Source organism: Berghia stephanieae, chromosome 6 (genome assembly GCF_034508935.2).
Source record: "Berghia stephanieae isolate SIO BIC M18660-M18661 chromosome 6, UCSD_Bste_1.3, whole genome shotgun sequence".
In the NCBI taxonomy this organism is placed as follows: Eukaryota; Metazoa; Mollusca; class Gastropoda; order Nudibranchia; family Aeolidiidae; genus Berghia; species Berghia stephanieae.
The window spans coordinates 52275720-52298321 of record NC_088365.1 but is presented as its reverse complement, the minus strand read 5'-3'; the positions used below and the strand labels follow the sequence as shown (position 1 = coordinate 52298321).

At 37.3% G+C, this 22602-nt stretch overlaps 3 protein-coding genes across 3 annotated transcripts; 1 reads left to right on the top strand and 2 right to left on the bottom strand.

The window, feature by feature from the left end:
* Nucleotides 1-4798: 4798 nt before the first annotated feature.
* Nucleotides 4799-14318, bottom strand: LOC144975241 (uncharacterized). Its single transcript, XM_078919138.1, has 3 exons — nt 13988-14318; nt 13017-13121; nt 4799-11219 (listed from the first exon to the last, which is right to left on the bottom strand). Exons 1-3 carry the CDS (start codon nt 14213-14215, stop codon nt 9816-9818), a joined length of 1737 nt encoding a protein of 578 aa, XP_078775264.1. The 5' UTR covers nt 14216-14318; the 3' UTR covers nt 4799-9815.
* LOC144975242 (uncharacterized) lies at nt 6082-8082 on the top strand (the record flags this gene model as incomplete). The annotated part of the gene is given in 2 exon segments (XM_078919139.1): nt 6082-6733; nt 6736-8082. Coding segments are annotated over 2 exon segments (1005 nt in total), but the record flags the coding sequence as incomplete, so codon positions are not given.
* Nucleotides 14319-18545: 4227 nt separating the features above from the next.
* On the bottom strand, nt 18546-22305 carry LOC144975889 (uncharacterized). Its single transcript, XM_078920075.1, has 2 exons — nt 22218-22305; nt 18546-19210 (listed from the first exon to the last, which is right to left on the bottom strand). The coding sequence occupies exons 1-2, from the start codon at nt 22303-22305 to the stop codon at nt 18546-18548; spliced, it is 753 nt and encodes a 250-aa protein (XP_078776201.1).
* Between the last annotated feature and the right edge of the window lie 297 nt (nt 22306-22602).

Here is a 22602-nt window from a genome sequence, read left to right as displayed (position 1 = left end):
TGATCTTAAGATTTGAGAAAGTAGGAATTAGGCACCGGTGTGAGAAAAAGATCTGAAAAAATGAGTAAGAATCAGTGCCAGGCAAAGCTAGAAATAAAAAATACAAAAAATAAAAGCCATCTCTGGCGATTTGGCAACAAATCAAAATTTTAATAGCTTTTAGTTTTCCATACACACAAAAAAAAAATCATCACAGAAGCTTTGCAATGTCATCTATTAGGGTCCCTCAACTGAGAGTCAAGAATAGCCCAACGCCAAGCCAGCGTGTCGTAAAAGGCGACTAATGGTGTGTGATTCCCCCATCTTTGAGTCACCTGGTCCACCAAGTTGGGGGTTGGCAAAGGGTTAACACCCCTTTCCGTTAAACTCAAACCGTTACAGAAACGCAGACAGACAAACCAAATTCTTTTTTTAGCTTGGGCGACCGAAGAGTTTCTGGAATGACAGAATTTATGAATATGGAGAAGAATTAAAGAAACTGATATACAGAGAAGTGGTAAGACCTGGAATGAGATTGAAAAGTTAGCTCGGGATAGAGAAGGATGGAAACTGTTTGTCTGTGGCCTATACCCTGACCCAGGGTGAAAAAGGCAATGATGATGATGACTAATCAGATATTTATATTTACAAGTTAACACAACAGCACAGTCTTGATAGTTTCATCATAGATAGAGCACACTCGTTTACACGCAAACGGACCCAGATGGATCCCGGGTGCAGTCGAGATATTTTTAAACCTGTCTCTCCCCCCCCCCCCCCCCCCCCCCACCCCTTCTTTCCACACAGTGCGCGGGTTGAGCAGCTGTTAGATCTGTTGGAAAATACTTTTCCCTAGAATAACGTCCCATCCAAAAAATAGCAAACAATTGCTATTGTCGGTCTCACACTGTAGAAATAGGGATAAACACCAACTCCATGGCCTAATGGCTGTGAAGGACCATTTTAACACAACTGCTACATTTTGCTTTTATCCATGATAATGATTTGTATCATAGTGTGTGGTGTACTTTTATATCTTTTGACCTATTTCAGCCACTTTAATCAGAAATGTAAAATGTTTTGGTTTCTACACGCTCTGGGTCGACTCAATAAAATACCAAAACTTAACCCTAGTTTCCTGTTTTTGTCTCTTCTTTTTTAATTGTCAGTCACTCCATGTCACTCCCATTGTGGCGAGGGAGGTACTTACTGTGTCTTCTATTCCCCTTTTTCTGCTTTCCAAATTGCTTTCTGTCTTTGTCTTGGAATGAGATAACTTGCTTTTGTCCTGACCCTCGCCGGGAAACAGTCGAATGTATAGTTGTAGTTTTGGGAGATTATATTGTTTTCCTTGTAAATCATCTCTGTTATATATTGTTATTTATTTTATTTTTAACATATGATTTGTAAACATTTGAGTGTATTCCGCTTAGTTGGATCTTGTGCTGGTGTCTGGGTGAGACTTTTAGGTGATTTCAAACTAATTTCTTTGATAACGTACTGTTGGAATCTACATCTTTTTCTTATTGGGACAAATTCCCCTTTGTCTCACCTTTTCTTCAGTGCTTTAATTGTAATTCTAGAACTTTTTACTATCTCATTTTCTACCTTTTTACTGGCGCTGATATGACCTTAATGTTTTACAAGCGCTGTAAAACCCTTAAAAACAAACACTCATATTCGCAAACACTCCATATCGCCCTGACCAAATACTGTTTTGAGATGACCGGTTACAAATATTGAGAGTTGAGTTCAATAGTCTGATGTCACATTCGCCCAGCAACCAGCAGCTTGTTTCTAAACAAAGAAAATCGGTACTTTTTATTCTTCATGTTGGCTAGAAATTTTTCACATGTCATGTGATCAGAATGTATAAAAGTCAAAACATGATCAGATTTATTATGTTTTTCTCCTCTGGATACACTTTTATGCTCGTCCTATTTCATAAGGGCGTCCGCCATTGTTCCGATAGTTTAGAACCAGTCACTAAGTCAATATGCGTCTTTACGAGGAAAGTGATGTCACGACTGATGAAGCCTATTCAAACGTTTTCATGTTGGCTCAATCAAGAGTGGAACTCATTCATTAAATTGTCATCCTCATATGATGTGCTCCATACGGGCTATTGACATCAATTTGGCATCCAACCACTTATCTATGATTTCATCCTTTGGATATTGACATCAATTTGGCATCCAACCTCTTATCTATGATTTCATCGTTTGGATATTGACATCAATTTGGCATCCAACCGCTTATCTATGATTTCATCGTTTGGGCATTGACATCAATTTGGCATCCAACCGCTTATCTATGATTTCATCGTTTGGGTATTGACATCAATTTGGCATCCAACCACTTATCTATGATTTCATCGTTTGGGTATTGACATCAATTTGGCATCCAACCTCTTATCTATGATTTCATCGTTTGGGCATTGACATCAATTTGGCATCCAACCTCTTATCTATGATTTCATCGTTTGGGTATTGACATCAATTTGGCATCCAACCTCTTATCTAGTTAAGGACTTGAGTTGCCTCTACTAGTGGAGAAACGAACTTTCGAAGGAAATTAATCCTAGAATTTTTTTTAATTCACCATTGAAACACCTTGACTTCCACGATGGAATTGGTGTAAGAACCCTGTACAAATCACGACCACAACAACCGCCACATCACCATCCCTACCACCACTACTACAACCACAACATCACCGTCCCTACCACCAGTACTATAACCACTACCACCACTATCACCACTACCACATCACCAGCCCTACCACCAGTACTATAACCACTACCACCACAACTATAACCACTACCACATCACCATCGCTAGCACCACTACCACATCTCCATCACTAACTATAACCGCTCCCACATCACCATCCCTACCACCACTACTATAACCACTACCACATCACCATCCCTACCACCACTACTATAACCACTACCACATCACCATCCCTACCACCACTAAATATAAACACTACCACATCACCAGCCCTACCACCAGTACTATAATCACTACCACATCACCATCCCTACAACCAGTACTATAACCACTACCACATCACCATCGCTACCACCACTACCACATCTCCATCACTAACTATAACCACTACCACATCTCCATCACTAACTATAACCACTACCACATCACCATCCCTACCACCACTACTATAACCATTACCACATCACCAGCCCTACCACCACTACTATAACCACTACCACATCACCATCCCTACCACCACTAACTATAACCACTACCACCACTAACTATAACCACTACCACATCACCATCCCTACCACCACTACTATAACCACTACCACATCACCATCCCTACCACCACTACTATAACCACTACCACATCATCCCTACCACCACTAACTATAACCACTACCACCACTAACTTTAACCACTACCACATCACCATCCCTACCACCACTACTATAACCACTACCACATCACCATCCCTACCACCACTACTATAACCACTACCACATCACCATCCCTACCACCACTACTATAACCACTACCACATCACCATCCCTTCCATCACTACTACACTATGGAGTCCTTACATTGCTGTGGAAACCGTAGTTAAGGAGTTGAATTGTCCCCACTAGCGGAGAAAAGCGTTGAAGGAATAATTTATTGCTGTTTTAATCCTTGAATTAAAAACAATCACAATGAAAACCCCTTGAAAACTAGGCTTACTTGAATTTCTAAATGAAATTGCTGAAGGAACCCTGTACTACTATTACAACCGCCACCACCACATCATCATCACTACTACTACAACCATCACGACCACAACTACTACAACCTCCGCCACCACATCATCATCACTACAATTACTGCGGCAACCACCACAACCACATCATCATAATTGCCACTACTTCCACAACCATCACTACCACAACTACTACAACCGCCACCACCACATATCATCACTATCACTACTACAGCAACCACCACCACCACATTATCATCACTACCACTACTACTACTACAACCACCACCACCACCACATCATCACTACCATTACCACCACAGCATCATCACTACCACCACTACGACTACAACCACTACATCATCATCACTACCATTACTACGACGACTACTACTACAACCACCACCACCATCACATCATCACTACCGCTACTACTTCAACCACCACCAACACATCATTATCATTACCACTACTACTACTACAACAACCACCACCACCTCTTCATCATCACTACCACTACTACTACAACCACCATTTATATAGGCATGATATCTCTTCCTACATGTTAATGTTTCTGTTGGCTTGGGACATCTTGTAGAGAGCTTTGGGTGGATATTGAATGCGCGATACAAAAGCAGATCTCATTCTCATAGGAAATTTAGTAGGTCCAAATCAAGCAATTTTTCGGGTGAAAAGTGAGGTTGGCAACGTTTGTGCCTATTTTTTTTAGTTTGTGCCGTTCATTACAAAGTCATTGCATTGCCAGTTAAAAGGAAGTTGAATAGAGAGTGAAAAGATTGTAGATCTATGCACATAACAATAGACAAAGGCCATAAAACCATATTTCATATTGCAAAGTTAAGACACAAAGCTATGACTATGAGGAAAGTCATAAGACAAAGGGGGATAGAGCACATATCAAGTGACTTCATTTGCTCATAAGGTATGTAAGGAGTGCCTGTCCGGTGAGCCAGTAATGAAGTCAAAGTTTGTCCAAATTGTTGGTGCAAGGACTGACATCGAGTTGAGTTTCAAGACGTTTAACTACAGAGGAAATAAATAACTGAACAAACAATATCACTTCATTTGAATCAAAAGCTTTGTCTTTATTATGTTGATTAATTTTGTATTATTGAATGAATGGGCAATGACAATTTTTAAAAATCGGAATATCAATTTAATTTGAGGGCAATGAAATTAGTACATATTGTCAGCATGTCCTTCTATGCTATGGATAGGTTGCCTTTTAGGTCAGTTCATACAAAATTTGAAAATTCTGAAGTTTTTGTCTTTGACAATAGCATAACAAATAATAAAAATATAAATTCTCTTTATTCACCTATTGGGGAAATTTGTCTTTGGTGTCTTTTCTAAAGATTGAAATAACCAAGGTATTGTCGCAGTGCAGCGCCACAAACTGAGCTAGGGCTGAGTGACAAAGTGTTCTGATAAGATAGAATTAAATGAGTTCACCCATATTGATTTATTCCTCAATTATTGATTTGAGATGTGGAGGAAATGTTTTATTAACCTTAAATTATGCCGTTTAAGCTAAACGAATATATTATAGTAAAAGGCAATCTGCACAAAGCAGACTGACCAATCGAACATTTTTTACAGAAGCATGTATTCCCTATGTATGTACAAAATGCACACACGTGCAACAAATTAAAAAAAAAAAATTAATAGATTATATGGAATAAAAAAGAAAAACCAAACATTCCCAGAAATGTAAAATATTATGGGTTAAGTTTGTCCAATTATTGCCCGAGCATTACAGTACAGCAGATTTTCTGAGCATACATAGTTTGATTCCACGGGTGATAGAATTACATTTAATTTTTAAAAGATTTGCATGTTACTCGTACATGAGTTTGTAAATAAATAGTTTTAGAATTTTTAGGTTTGCCAGTAATTCTGTGCTCGATGATAAATATTTAACATTTGCTGTATGAGCAATGTTGATCCCCAATCCTATTTTTTAAAAAAAAGAATAGATTTCCACATAAATATGCCAAACCATTTTGCAATTCATCATAATGTTCAGGCACTATTGGCTTTTGAAGTCATAGAAAAACTTTTTTTAACAATTATTTTGATCTGTAAAATGAATTACTTGCGTATTTGAGGAAATGGGGCTTAAGTTTTCTTTGAACTCAAAAATATTAAAATTAAAATTCCCAGTTCTGGTCAGTTCAATTTTTCTTCTTGTTTATTCCGACATAATAATAAATACCAGATTGACACGATAGACACGATAGGTAGTAGGTCAATAATGTACTATTTGTTCTATATATTAACTTTATCTTGGTATTTCTTTTACAGGATTGTGAAGATAGTCTAGGACCATTGAAAAAAGATGTTGCTGTACAGACAGACATTTCAAGTTCTGATCTTGATGCTGAGCAGAAAGCACTCGAGGACACCATCAAAGACCTTGTAGAAACTCGCAAAATACTGCAAAAAGTTACATTCGATGAATGTAGATTTAAAGATAATGATGATGAAACAAAATTTTATACTGGTTTACCATCTTGGAACCACTTACTATGTCTAACAACTTTTCTTGCTCCAGCTCTTAATAACAAAAGGAATGCTTTAACAAAATTTCAAGAAATACTTCTTGTTCTTATGAAACTGCGATTAGGAATAATAAATAGATTTCTAGGGGACATTTTTAATATAGATCAAACTACTGTATCACGAATATTTCTTCGTGTATTAAATGTAATGTACTATAATATGCAATTTTTGATCCATTGGCCAAAGAGAGAAAATTTGAAAAGAACCATGCCCCTAGAATTTGTAAAGTATTTTGGTAGACGAGTTACAGTGATCATAGATTGCTTTGAAATCTTCATAGAACGTCCTAATAATTTAAAAGCGAGGGCCGAAACGTATTCTAATTACAAAGGTACCAACACAATCAAATACTTAATTGGGATTACACCGCAAGGAGTTGTAAGCTTCATATCTCAAGGATGGGGTGGGAGAACTTCAGATAAACACGTTGTTGAAAAACAGGATTTCTATCTCATTTAGAAGAGGGCGATTTAGTTTTAGCAGATAGGGGTTTTAATGTACATGACAGCATTGGGCTGATGTGTGCAGAACTTAAAATACAAGCTTTCACACGTGGTAAAAAACAATTATCAGCATGGGAAGTTGAGGCCACTAGGAAGTTAGCTCATTTACGAATACACGTAGAGAGAGTGATTGGTTGCATAAGAAATAAATACACTCTACTCAGCACAAAAATTCCATTGGATTATTTGATTACATCAGCTGAAAGCATAAACACTTTGGATCAAATTGTCACTGTTTGTGCTTCCCTTACTAATCTGAACACACCAATAGTGCCATTTACATGATACAAATTATAGAATGATATTTTAATTTGAAATCAATTGATCTTCATTTAATTATATGTAACCAGTTTTTCACTATAATATGAAATCATATCAGGCAATTATGTCATTGGAAAATTCTTCCAATTAAGTGGCGGTTGTGATAAAGTGCAACTGTTTCTTATTTGAACCAATTCCCCTTTCCTTGTGTGCTTTAAGGGGCGGTTTGGGTCTAATTATTAGGAAAATCCTTCGAAAAATTATTTTTGAGATTTTGGTGGAAATTGATATTTTATTACCCTAGAAATAATATAATTGAAGTCCAAATTATTAAAGTAGACTATAAAGGCACGAAAAACACAGTCGAAAATGGTACAGATAGTAAGAAAAGTGTGAAAAACGAGAAGCTATTTTGCTATTTTCTCAAAATGTAATATTTCTAAGGGTATGGGATACTGTGTCAAACGTTTCTCTGAATCAATTCAATGAAATTGTCTGAAAATTTCCACAGTTATCACAGAAATAATGTATTGTGTCACCATAGAGAGATTTTTTTTTGATAAGATATGTGAATTTTGAATTATAATCCTAATTCTGAATTTTTAACTTCAATTTTGTCATAACATTTTGATTCTCAACTTTGTAATGCTCTAATAAAAATTCCATAAGCTAAAGCCGTAAAGCCGTAAAATCTCTCTATGGTGACACACTATAGTACAATGTTGACAAGAGGGAAGAATATGGAGGTTTTTGTGGAACGTTTGCCACAAGATTGTTATATTTTTTTATGTCAGACCCCCAAATTAGGTCGCAAAATGGGTATCAACACAGATAATTAAATTTTTTTCACCATAAATGTTGATTTTTAACCTATACTGACGATACAGAATGATTAAAACTGCCCAATATTGGTAATTAAATTTTTTTTTGAAAAGACCCAAACCGCCCCTTAATTGCAATTCTAGAACTTTTTACTATTCCATTTTCTTCCTTTTTAGTGGCGCTGATATGTCCTTAATTTGTTCATCATCCTCTATGTCACGTGCGTCATGGGTAATGATAGAGCCTAGTATTTAAATTTTTAACTTGTTTGATGGTCTTTCCTTTGCTTGACAAGTGGAAGATCGTGTTGTTGTCAATCTTTGTGATCACCATGCATTCAGTTTTCTTAACATTTAGTTTCAGGTCCATCTCTTCACTTTTTCACACCAGTATATCTAAAATTTTCTGCACGTTTTCTGGAGAGTATGCCATCAGAGTACTATTGTCTGCATATCTTATGCTATTCATATTCTGCCCTCCAACAACGACGCCTTTCATATCTTCAATTTCTTTGAATATTATTTCACTATATTTGTTAAAAAGGTCAGGTGATAAGACGCAACCTTGTCTTACTCCCTTCTCGATGTTAAAGAAGTCCGATGTTTCATAATCAAGTTTGATTCCAGTTTAAGTTTTTCACAAATTGAAGGTCTTTACTGTCTATACCGACCATTTCTACGATTTTGAAGAGGGGTTCGTGTTGTACTGAATCAAAAGCTTTGAAATAATCAATGAAGCATAGATAAAGTGATTTTTGTTTTTTGATTGACCGTTGCATTATTATTTTCAATGTAAAGATTGCATTTTCCGTATCCTTTTCTTTAATAAAACCAAACTGCTCGACACTTATCTCTGGAGAGATATTGCTCCTCATTCTTTTCATAAGTATTTTTAATATAATTTTTGTGGCCTGGCTCATTATGCTGATTGTTCTGTGTTGGTCACAGTCAATAGTTCCTTGTTTTTTTGGGTATCGTAATGAATACCGATTGTCTTAAAACATTAGGCAGTTCACCCTTTTCGTATATGACATTAAAGGCTTTTGTCAGAATGTCTATTCCCAGGTCTAGGCCTGTAAATTCTCAGTCAATTAACTGAAATCAGTCAATTCGTCAAATTCAAATATTTTTAAAAAGGAAAGAAAGAAAGAATTCATGGCTTTATATTAACGATGGATATATTACCAAGGCTAAGCGACGCTTTTTATAATTGCCGTGTCTGAACACATCCCAGTGTATTTTCACACAGCCTTCGTGAAATTATTTTTTATTTTCCAAACCTGTCATGATCCCAATGGTAGCCAATTTTAACTGAGTCGCTGAGCGATAAATTTCACTGTTTCGTCTAAGCCAAAATTGACCACATTTACTTGGTGGAACCTAAAAGTAAAAGTATGAAAAAGTTTAATGCGAACGCCGGAAGTGCGCTATGAAGATACCTTCAAATCAAAAGTTATATGATTGCTACATCTCGATTGCCTCACGTTGTAAACAAGCTGGTTGACCGTTTTTTATAGGAAATAATGGTAAGTAGCCTAATTAATTCCCACGTAAATTAGTTTTCTGCCATTGTTTTGCTCACGTGAGCTTGCTGTTTACTATTCATTTCGATTCTTTGTCTTTTTCTGATACGAAGAGTTTCAGTGTGAGGTTCAGTTTCAGTCAATTTTTATAGAGCTCATTTACAGGTCTACAGGTCATCGAGGGCGTCAATCAATTCTATTGAGAAACTATCTTGGCCTACCGCTTTCCCCTTTTTCATCTATCTAAGCAGCTTCTACTTCTTGCATAACCTGGGGACCCATAAAACCCTTAAAACAAAATTAAAAATTTTGACCATAAAGGACTATATAAAAGAATTTAGAGTAAAGAGCAAGCAAATAATTTGAGTGTGTGATTTAGTGGAATAAATTGTCTACAGTGTTGGATTTCAATTATTTGTACAAGACTTACAGAACAGTTTAACCTTGGGGGCGTCTGTTATGCCCACACAAGGGAAATGAAACCATTTTTTATCACATTTTTTATTGTCGCATAGAATCATATCACCAAATTCTTTTTGGTTACAAAAGCAATATTTTTTCTCAGAAGAGAGTTTAGATCTCTTTCTGCTGAAATGTAGGGAAATAATTTCAGGAAATAAAACATTACAAAAGAAATTGCGGGATTTTGTTAAGCAAACATCGAAGAAAGAAGGGTCAAAATCTATTCTTTCCATGAAAAAATCAACATTTGTCCATATACAAAAATCAGTATAATTTGTTCCAGTCACATACATTTGTGCTTGGCATTGGTAATAATACGGATGATTGATTTTTAATTTTAAATTGTTACCAAAATTCTCAAGGCAGAAGCTCCCTTTTATTGTTGCATCCCTGATGGTATCATTTCGAGCGGAAAAAGGGCATTTGATCTCAAGGCACCCTCTCCCACAACATAAACAAGAAATTATGCCATCAGGCGTTTTAGCAATAAAAGGAAACTTCTGACAAAGAAACAATCCATTTTCATCACAAACAAAATTTTCATGCAAACTTGACATTTTCATAAAATATACGTCTTTTGCCACAGATTCCATATCTGTGCCCCATTGCACAGCTTCTGTACATAAAGGCTTTGGCGAAATAATCCGTTGAACAAGGGACATAGAGGGATCATCATCTTTTGTATGACATACACTATATAATTCCGAGGCAGTTATCCTCCCCTCCCTCTGCCGAAACCAAAGTTTAGATTTTGATTGTCCTCTTGTCTCTTCTTCAATGGATTTTATTTCATCCAAAGTTAAATCTATATTTATGGAATTTATGTGTTGTATAATAATATCTATCGGTTTGTCAATTAGGCTTGTATTTCTGTAAGACAGAAGTGGAGAAGGATGGTGACTAGATGGGAGAAAAGTATTTTGTAAATCTGGAAGGACAGAAAGAATAGAGGACTGTTTAGGGAGACTGCTAAGAGAAGACAGAAATTGTTGTTGGCAAGTTGATGACAAAACTACTACTTTTTTTTTTGGAGCAGGGGACTTGGTAGGGCAGTCTTCAATATTTTTACGCTGGGCTTTGCTGCTGGTGAAATCTATTTCAGAAGATTTAATGGGGCCGACTTTTTTTAATCCACTTGGAAAGGCCCAGTACGCAGGTTTCCCAGTAACGGTGACCTTCTCTGCTAATCTCACACTGGTTTCAGTGTAGAAAAGCAGGGCAGCAACATGTGTGCAGGCCTCTGCTGCCCCTGCCATACAGTTGCAGTGAGCGGTGTCCACTGGGCCACTTTCATCCAATATAATCCAGGGTAAAAGGGGTTTCTCGGATAATTTTTGGGAATGGCGAACCTGAAATGAAAAGAAAGCAGTCTTGAAATCAGACTTTTTATTATTAATTCTTTCCAATAATGCTGATTTTGATAAGACCATACCTTTCTTTTAAAATAATACTGTTAAATTTACTTTTCCAAATTTTGAAAAATACTATTAATATATACATAGTAGTATAAACAATTTTACCATTTTCAAATGTTTGCAATAAATATATTATATAACACTATATAGTAGTATTTTCTGAATTTGTTGCAATAATATAAAAATTCCAATATATATTTAAACATGAAGTTGGAGCACAATAAAGAAAATAAAGTACTGTAATGGCTTTTATTTAAATTTGTTATATATATATATATATATATATATATATATATATATATATATATATATATATATATATATATATATATATATATATATATATATATACATATATATATACACCCTCTTGCTTTGCAATTTGATGATGTATGCACCGCCGGTAAACAGTCAACAAGTGTTACAAAATTTCCTAGCCTTGACTGAGTACTCATTTTTCTACCCTGGGTGTGGGGTCATCGACCTCCCATTGTGGGCAAGGTCACTATTGCTGTCTTCATCCCCCCCCCCCCCCTCCCCTATGTCTGTTTTCCTTTCTATCTTTGTTTTGGAATAAGATTACGTGATTCTATCCCTTATATATCCATGTGTGGCTATGTGGTTTAGTGGTATGACACTCGCTTTCGGATCGGAAGGTCCTGAGTTCGAGCCTCGTGCTCGGCGCATAGTTGAGTCTTTGGAAAAGGCTCTTTGCTCACATTCTCTCACCGTACTCAGGTGTAAAATGAGTACCTGGTCGTTAACAGCGTTGTCTCTGTCCGAAAAATTGTAACACCGCCTAACAGGCGTCATGTCCCGTCCTCAATGTTAAGTGTTGCTGTTGGTCAGGGACCCACTGTAAAGCGCTTTGAGCATGATAAGGGGATATTGCGCTCATTTAAAAAAATATTCTGTTCCGAGTTTCTTTATGTCCTTGTCTTGGAATGAGATTACCTGGTTTTGTCCTCTCCCTTACCGGAGTCATTGGCTGAGAGGGAAACAGTCAAATGAATATTGTTAGTTTGGGGAAATCTCAGAACTAAGTCATTAATAATTTTGACCTACTTCTGCTCAGTATTTGATCCAAGTCCATTTTTCTTACAACGTATTTCGCAACAGCTTTTAATTGTAGTGCTGAAAATGACCAAATAGTGACGCAAGCACCGAAAGTAGTCCATCAGAACCATTAGGTCTATAGAGCCAGATTTCATCCTGGTTTCTATAGTGTGAAAATGATAACTTGCTCCCCTTTGAATAAGGGGCTTTTCTATCGCCAAATTACTGCTGGGTGTACAAAAAAAGGGTGGCTGAGGGGGGAAGGGGAGGGGGTGTCTCGACTTCATCTGGGAAATATCTCGGTCTCTTTGATTGTAAAATGAGTGCTCTACCAACTGAGCTATCGGGACTGCCATGAGTCGCAAAACCATTTAAACGTTTTATGTCCGAACATACTGAGCAAATGTGAGTAAAGAGGCTTTTCCAAGGACTCGACTGAGTTTCCCATAGTAGAACTTGAACTTATTAAAGAAGTTTCTTATTTCTTTTTTAAAAAGCTATTCATATTCTAGAAAATTTATTGTATTTAATCTAGCCTTATGTTAAACACCTCTATATGGTATTATCAATCTTGCATGGAGTAATATAAATAAATGTAAAAATAATAATATGTAAGAACAGTATTGATAATCATAGAACAGAGTTGAAAGGGGGGGGGGGGGGGGGGGGGAGTACCTTTGCAGCTAGAACCACTTTCCCACAGCCAGGAGGCTTATGCCATTTAACATTTGTCACCCATCCATTGTAGGCCTGGTTATAAGCTGTTAGTCCTCTGTATGCCTGAAAAAAAAGTGGCAATGGTGGTAATAAAATTAATTGAAACTAGAGAATAAAAACTGTTGTTATCACCCTTGCATAACAACAGTGAGTTCATTAAATTTGTTGTGAAATGTGAAGTACCTACTCATCTGAAAGATTATTAGAATGATTCAGAGATACACAATTCCATAACTCAACATCAGCCGTGGGGCTAAAATTTATATACCGTAAAATATCGAATAAAAAAGTAGTCATTCAGAGGCATTAGGCCCATGGAGCCGAAGTATATCCTGGTTTGACTTTGAATAGCGCGAAACGGACCACAGCCATTGCTACCCTTTGAATAGGACGCTAGAGGCTAGTCTATGTCAAAGTACTTTCCGCTAGATCTAACAGACTCAGCTACCCAATCACTGCTGGATTGACAAGGGGAGGGGGATTAGAAAAAAAATATTGACTTATCGGGATCAAGCTCAGTCCCTTGGAATGGGGTGGGGCTTTTAAAATCGTCTTATGGGCTTGATGTTTTGTTACTGTATTAGTTTAGATTTGGACTCGGGGACCACATTGATTTCATAGTCATAAAATTTATAATATGATTGCTTGCCCTGGTGTTTTTAATTTAAATTATTATTCGGAGGAATTCCTCACCGTAAAGGCAAAATCGTTGAAATTTGAATGTTAAACAGACTCATTGATTGATCCACTAAGTCTAAGACTAAGATGATCACGACTCTGTGAAGCAGGTCATATTATATTAATATTCCCATGTCAGGCTCAACATCTCTGTCTTCTGTGATTTTTTGAGAATGAATCTTACAATCAATTAGCCATGAATGGTGTAATATTTTATAGGTATTGGGAAACGATCAAATAATACAACTTACTTTGAACTGTGTACCAGTGTAGAAACTTGTAGTACTGACCAGGTAATTTGCAACATCAATCGACGTGACTGGCGGCAGTTCATGTAGATTATCACACCAGTCATGTTCACTAATGGCATAGGGGTCTATACCATTAATACAAGTAATCTTTTCTAGATACCGACATCGGGATCCAGAAAACTGCGGAAGATTATCGACAGAAACTGATATTTTCTTACTTTCCGCCATTGTCTTCCATTGCTTTCTGCCAGCCGGAAGTAAACTTCCACTCCGATCAGCTGTTTAACCGCATACTATCTATAGCGAGAGAGAGAGAGAGATGGTAGGGATAGGGGGGTGGGGGGGACGAGGGATAGAGGCAGATAGATAGATAGATAGATAGATAGATAGAGAGAGAGAGAGAGAAAAGAGAGAAACAAGGGGGGGGGGGGGGGCACACAAAATTAACAAAATGTACAACTCAGCGTCTTCCATGTTCAACTCAATCTCTAAAATATCTCAGATATTATTAGTACTAGCCTACTATAGATCTAGAAATCTCAAGTGTCACTGATGGTTGTCTATACCACGTGGGAACAGATCTCCACTCAATACTAAAATGAAAAAGACTAAATTTCAACAAAGAGTCACTGATGGGTGTCTACAACACATGGCCCAATAAAAATAATAACTAAACAAAGGGTACACACACACACGTGCCCAGTTTAATTAGACCTCCCCTCCCCTCCCTCCCCCTCTAGTCTAGCCAGGCGAAACCGGCGGCCAGCCAAGGAGCGTGTTGCTAACACGCGCTAACAAATCACTAGGCAAGTGTGGTGTGTGCCACGCGAACGGCGAGTTGTCCCTTCTAGTCGTAGCTCCTCTTTCTAGGCTACTACTACTACTACTACTACTACTACTACTACTACTACTACTACTACTGCTGCTGCTGCTGCTACTACTACAACCACCAACACACCATCATCCTCACTACCACCATTACTTCAATCACTACCATTAGGATTTGGAGCTTTACTTCATTTGAAATAAGGAAACTTTGGGGTTGTATTTGGCAATGTGTTTATATATCATAATATAGCTCTAATCAGTTATCTATTTAGATCTATACAATATTTAAACACAATACAAATTCAAATCCAAATTCCCTTTTTTGTGTGTGTGCGGTAATTGCTCTTTGCAGCTTCGGCATAAGCGCTATATAAATGTACATTATTATTATTATTATTATTATTATTATTATTATTATTATTATTATTATTATTATTATTATTATTATTATTATTATTATTATTATTATTATTATTATCATTATTATTATTATTATTATTATTATTTTTATTATTATTGAAATTCCTCCGAGTGGTGTCTGAAATTCCTGTGAGCCAAATTGAAAGTTGGCGTCTCTGGGGATATAATAATAGTGAAGAGTAAAGCCAGGACTTTGGGATGTGAACACCGGTGGGAAATAAACATGGGACTATGAACTGGTGACACAGATGAGGAGTGAATCGGGGGCTGTAAGCGAGATGTAGACACAAGTGTGGAATGAACAAGAGAGATTTGTTCCCACATGTTGATATAGACGCCCAGAACAATGTGAGGTGAATTGCATCAGGAAGTGAACCAGAGCTATGCAATGTGGACATTAGTAGGGAGTAAATATTTTATAGATACACAGGTGAGGAATAAACCTGGGACTATGTGAGGTTGAAACAAATGGAGAGTAAAGCCAGACTGTGAGAGAAGAGTAAATTTGTAACTTTGGGATAAGGAAACCAGAGGAGAGTGAATCTGGGACAATGGTAAGTGGACATCACCAGGGAGTCATTATGGAACCACAGGATATGGACTCCAGTGGGGAGTGAACATGGAACTATGGCAGGTGGACACTAGTGGGGAATAAACCAGGACTATGGAAGGTGAACACCAGTGGGAAGTGAACCTTGGGCTATGAGAAGTAGACACCACTGAGGAATGATCTTGGAATCACGGGATATGTACTCCAGAGGGCAGTAGACCTTGGGCTATGGGAGGTGGACACCAGTGGGAAGTGAACCCGAGAGGACCCTCGTGGAGAGTGACCCCTGGCTATGGGAGGTGGACACCACTGGGGAGTGACTAGAGGGCCGTAATGTGATGTGGACACCACTGGGGAGTGACTAGAGGGCCATAATGTGAGGTGGACACCACTGGGGAGTGACTAGAGGGCCGTAATGTGATGTGGACACCACTGGGGAGTGACTAGAGGGTCGTAATGTGATGTGGACACCACTGGGGAGTGACTAGAGGGCCGTAATGTGAGGTGGACACCACTGGTGAGTGACTAGAGGGCCGTAATGTGATGTGGACACCAGTGGGAATGTATTTAATCTGGAATTTGAGGTTTTATCCGTAAAATGTCCCTAAACTTGAGATTGACGGTAGGAAGGCTTGCTACAGCTTTATTTAGGAGGGAGGGGGGGGGGGGGGGGGGGGGGAATCTTGTTAGCTTTTTGTAACGATCATATATTATTGTCAGTTTTTACACAGATCAAGAGCAAATTTCTTTGCAAAATGTGTGCACATTTTGTTTTTTGTTTTTGTTTTTTGCTTGCCAAATTAGGGAAATTGGTTGCAAAGTTGTGGATTTTATTTTTTTAAAAGCAAAAACCCCCATGCCAGGTACAGTCTTATAATGTCGACAAGGCATTGAGTAAGACACTTGGTTGATACCGAATGGGACATGTAAAATATGTATTCCGCCATAGCTTGATAGTCGATGCCAATTGAGACTGAGTTTGTAACTGCTCTTGAGAGACAATCTGCGACAGTGTTGTTTTTTCCAGAAATGTGTCGGATGTCAGTTGTGAACTCAGATATGGCAGATAAGTGTCTTTGTTGACGAGCTGACCATGGTTCAGTTGATTTGGACATGGCATGGATTAATGGTTTATGGTCAGTAAAAATAGCGAATTGTCTCCCTTCAATGATGAAACGGAAATGACGGATGGCTAAGTGAATGCCAAGCAACTCCCTATCAAAGGTACTGTATTTCTGTTCAGGTTTACGTAACTGCCTGCTGAAAAATGCCAATGGTTCCCAATTACCTTGATGATTAAGTTGTTCAAGGACAGCGCCCACAGCTTGGTCGGAGGCGTCAGACGTTAAAGCGAGGGGTGAGTTCAAGCAAGGATGGGCTAACATTGTAACGTTACTTAGTGCATTTTTACCGTCAGTAAAGGCTTTCAACATTTCTTGCGTCCACGTAAGTGCTTGGCGTTGTTTTTTGACTTTCAAAGCACTATATAGGGGTCGAAGTATTTCAGCTAGTCTCAGAATGAAACGATGGTAAAAATTCAACATCCCGAGGAACTCTTGAAGTGACTTGATGGTTTTTGGTTGTGGAAATTGTGTAACAGCCTCAATTTTTGTCGCCATTGGGACAGATCCAGAATGCGAGATGTGATGGCCAAGGAAGTTAAGAGATCTTACACCGAAAAGACATTTCTCAAGACGGATAACGAGGCCTTGGTTTCTAAGTCTTTTGAAAACGATTTTGAGATGTTCCATGTGTTCTGCCTCAGTTGAACTTGCAACCAGAATGTCGTCTAAATAACAAAATACGCAGTCTAAATCTTGTAAAATGGAGTCCATTAAACGTTGGAATGCTTGTGCTGCATTTTTTAATCCAAATGGCATTCTTAAGAACTCCCAAAGGCCGAAAGGGGTTATCACTGCCGTTTTTGGGACGTCTTCTGGAGCGACTGGAATTTGGTGGTATCCTCTGACAAGGTCGATCTTCGAGAAGATGATCTTACCGTCTAAGTTTGCTGTAAAATCATGAATGTGTGGGACAGGATATCGATCTGGTATAGTAGCATCGTTAAGTCGACGAAAATCTCCGCAGGGACGCATTGTGCCATCAGCCTTGGGGACCATGTGTAATGGGGAAGCCCAAGGGCTCTTTGATTTTTGAATTATGCCCATTTTCTCCATTTCCAAAAATTCCTTTTTTGCACACAAGAGTTTTTCTGGAGCCAGGCGACGAGCACGTGCGAATACTGGGCGACCTTTGGTTGTGATGAAATGTTGCACGCCATGTTTCACAGTTGCCGTTGAAAATGTTGGTTGAAGTAGTTCTGGATAGTTATTCAATAATTTTCTGAATGTATTGCAGTTCGGCTCGAGTGGTGAGTGTTCGGCGTTTGCGCAAACTGAACTTACTGAACAAGGTACGTGCGAAAACGTTTCAGCGTCGATAAGGCGTCGACCACGAATATCCACAAGCAGATTATGATGACGTAGAAAATCTGCTCCAAGTAGGGGACGCTTGACATCAGCTTTGATAAGTCGTGCATTGAATGAACGCGATCCAATACGTATGTTAGTTTCAAAGCATCCGTATGTTTTTATTGTAGAACCATTAGCAGCTTGTAATGCGAGATCAGAGGAACCCAAGCTTTTGTCTGATGCAGAGGTGGGTGTGACAGATACTTGAGCTCCAGTATCTACTAAAAAACGTCGGTTTGAATTTTCATTGATGACGATGAGTTGGAGATTTTTTGATGTGCAGCAGAATTTACTGTTGACCCCGCTTGGCGTTTCCCTGGTTCTTCTTGTTTTTCTTGAATGAATTGAAGAGTTTGCATGTTTGTGCACATCGACGGGCATTTGAACCAAACCGTTGATGGTACCAGCAGAGGGAATCTATTTCACTGGTCATGGTTGGTGTGTCAACTTCACAAGTAGTATGAGAAATTGAAAAGGAGTTAGAGTTTGAGTGAGCAGCGTAGAAAAAATTGTCAGCTTCTCTGGCAAATGCCCTGTAATCATCCAGGTTGGACGAGTTTGCTAATGGAAGTCTGATGTTTGCTGGAAGTTGTCTTAAGAATAACTGTCTGAAGAGCAGACAGGGCTTGTGTTTGCCGAGCACTAACATCCTGTCCATTAACTCAGACGGCTTTAAGTCGCCCAAACCATTCATGTTGAGTAGAGATTCCGCTCTCTCTGTTTCCGAAAGGCCGAACGCAGACAGCAGGAAGTTTTTCAGTATTTCATATTTACCTTCCTTGGGTGGTGATGATAGAATAGCAAGGGCTCTAGTTGCTGTGTCTGAGTCTAAGGCAGCCACTACATAGTAGTACTTTGTTTCATCGCTTGTTATATCGCGTAAGGCAAATTGTGCCTCGCTTTGTGCAAACCACGCTGAAGGACAAGTGGTCCAGAATGTGGGCAATTTCAATGCTACGGGTCGATAGACATGTTTATTATCATTATGTTCTTGTGAAGAGTTGAACTGGTAAATAGTAATAATAATAATATATACCTATCTCTTAAGTTGTTTTAAGTCGGGGTCACCAATGTAGCATCTACTTTACTGGAAACAACAAACAATGAAAGCAATGTGTAGTGAATTTTATAAATTTAATGAGTTCTCTCGTGTTCACGATTTGTCTGATCTGACGTGAAGAGTAGTCTTGCAGTCAGCAGTATGTGGTAAGTCTTCGTAGTTCGTTGGAAACGGAGATCGCCACAAGCTATATATTACCGCATTAAGTCACGTTTCTTGCCAATAGGGATGATATACAGTCAGTGGCGGTTCTAGCCTATTTACAGTGGTTGGGCAAAGAGGATTCGGTCATATATATATATATATATATATATATATATATATATATATATATTATATATATATATATATATATATATATATATATATATATATTTTTTATTTTTTATTTTTTTGTTTTTTTTTTAATAAATTTTTTTTTTTATTTTTTTTTTCGCCTTTAAACAAAAAATATTTCAACCACCAATAATCACATTCACAATGAAATGACAATACCAGTAGATTTTAATTCTTCCAAACGTAATCAAAAATGAATCACGAAAGAGAATACAACTAAAAAATAAAGCGACGAGACATAATGCGACAACACCTTGACAATACAAGTCCATTTCCTTCACTCGAAAAATTAAAGAGATGCTTTAATCCCTCAACGGCGATATTAATATTGCTTTTACCTATTTCTGGTTTTCAGTAGTACGTAGTAACCTTAAAGTTTTCATGGAGAAGCAACAATAGCGATATGACTCGAGTTTCATTCAGAGCTCAAATTGCATAATTTTTACTGCTGTCTTGGTGGTCAGAATGATTGTGCCGGTGGTGGTAGTGGTTGGAATAGTGGTAGCGGTGGTGGTGGTGGTGGAGGAGGAGGAGGAAGACGAGGCGGTGAGGGGTAATTATGGTAGTGGTTTTGGTGGTGCTGTTGGTTAGAATGATAGTTGTGGAGACGATGACGGAAATTGTATGGTGATGTTGATATTGTTTTTATTTCTATTGTTGTACTTGTTGTTAATATTGTTGTTGTTGTTAATGATGATGATGATGATGATGATGATGATGATGATGATTGATGATGATGATGATGATGATGATGATGATGATTATGATGACAACGACGATGTCGTCGACAATGATGGTTACCATACGATATTACAAAATTTATTCAATCTTAGGCTTTCGCCAATTAATCATACAATTTGATGACCACATACATGAAAGTGGAAAATAATGGCAAATGGGACCAAACAATAAACTGATACCATTAATAACCACCAAAAAAAAATACAACAATAGTAATACCACCAATACGTACAATAATAATAACAATGATAATAATAATAATAATAATAATAATAATAATAATAATAATAATAATAATAATAATAATAATAATAATAATAATAATAATAATAATAATAATAATAATAATAACAATAATAATAATAATAATAATAATAATAATAATAATAATAATAATAATAATAATAATATTACCATCATCATTACTACTACCACCACCGCTACCACTATACCACCATCACCATCATTATTACGTTTCCAATTATTTTTTCTCGTTTTTAAAAATTTGATATCTATCAAAACAGACGAAAATTCCGGTGATTTTTTTAAAGGGTAGTTAAAATATCTACGATTTTATTAGCCCTGAAAACTACGATTTTTATTTTCCTATCTAAAGTAGGCAGGTCTGCTATGACAAGTATCAGTATCAGTTCCATAGTCAAAATAAGACAAACAAAAACAACGTTTATTTAATATTAGGCTTTCGCCAATACTTCATACAATATAATTAAGACAAAATAATGTTACCAATCTCTCCTCATGTATTCGTTTGACTATCGTCACAATAATTACCGTGTTATCTTTGCTCCTTACCCAACCAATCCCTTGCTTCCCGCCTCTTCATCGCGAACCATCTTATGTATGTATTAGCTTCAGGACGGGCAAGTACGGAATCTGCCCACCCTTCCGTATTTCCTCTATAACTTAGAATTCAACTATCTCCTTACTCAGAAGAGTATTTCTCGTATACTAATTCAATTGTTGAGAAAACCAAAATGGTGGTTGTATTTTATATATTTATTTAGTCGTGACTTTTGAATAAAAGTGTTTTGTTTTATTAGAGGAAATACAATAGAAAATTACATTGTTTTGCAAAAATATTTAGTCTGGCAATAAAAATACAGCGGTAATTACTTTAAGAATAATAAAAAAAAAAGAATTAACAAATTAATTTGTTAAAAAACAAAACAAAAAACAACAACAAAAACAACAACAACAACAACAAACAAATAAGAAAACAATTTAAATAAATGAGTTTTGAGAAACACTAAAGAAAACGAGGGGAAAAAAAAGAAATAATTTAAATGGATAAACAAATATATTAAAACAACACAAACTAATACTAAATTGATATAATATTAGTAAATTAATAAATTTAATTCAATACCGGAACCTTCCCAGCACAAGTAAGGCAATAAATAAGAAAAAGTTCGTTTGCCAAAATCTCTATTTAGTGTACACTGGTTAATAAGGTGGGCTCATTTGAATTAGCCCGACCTAGTACTAGAGAGGCCAGACAGCAAAATCACCGTCAGGCGACGTGACGATGAGATGACGATGTGGGCGGAGTGGAGTGGAGTGGTTGGGGGGGGGGGGGGGGGGGGTGATAAAAAGAACAGGAGCGTATCCTGGTTTATGTATTACGGGATGCATGGTGATTCGCAATCTATCAAAAATACACACAAATTGATTTCAGTACAAAGTATCAATTTTAAGTAGTAACTTTTGAAATTATCTAATTTAGATTTGATTATTTCGGACCTGGTAATACAGCATATAACTTGAAAAAACAGGCTGGTATTTGCCCACCCTGCCCATTATTACCAGCCGTCCCTGTATACAGTAAACACGGAATGCACGGAGACACCGACTCTTGTCTCATCCAGCCAAGCAATGGTAATTTTTCGTTCATTTTGAGCAGTCGATGTTTTTTGTTCGCTTTTATATCTTTGATAAAGGTACAAAAAAGGTTGTTAATGTTGCAGATCCTGACACATTTTTTGAAAGAAATTCAATTGGCTTTTACATTGAAGTCGGCGATAAAAAACCTAAGAAATTTGAGATTTTGATATAGTGCAATATCCACTAAACGTGCTCAAAGCGCTTTGAAAGGGGTCCCTGACCAACAGCAGCACTTAAGTAGGACAAGACATGTCACCTGTTAGGTGATATTACAATTTTTTTTCCGACGTAGACAACGCTGTTAACG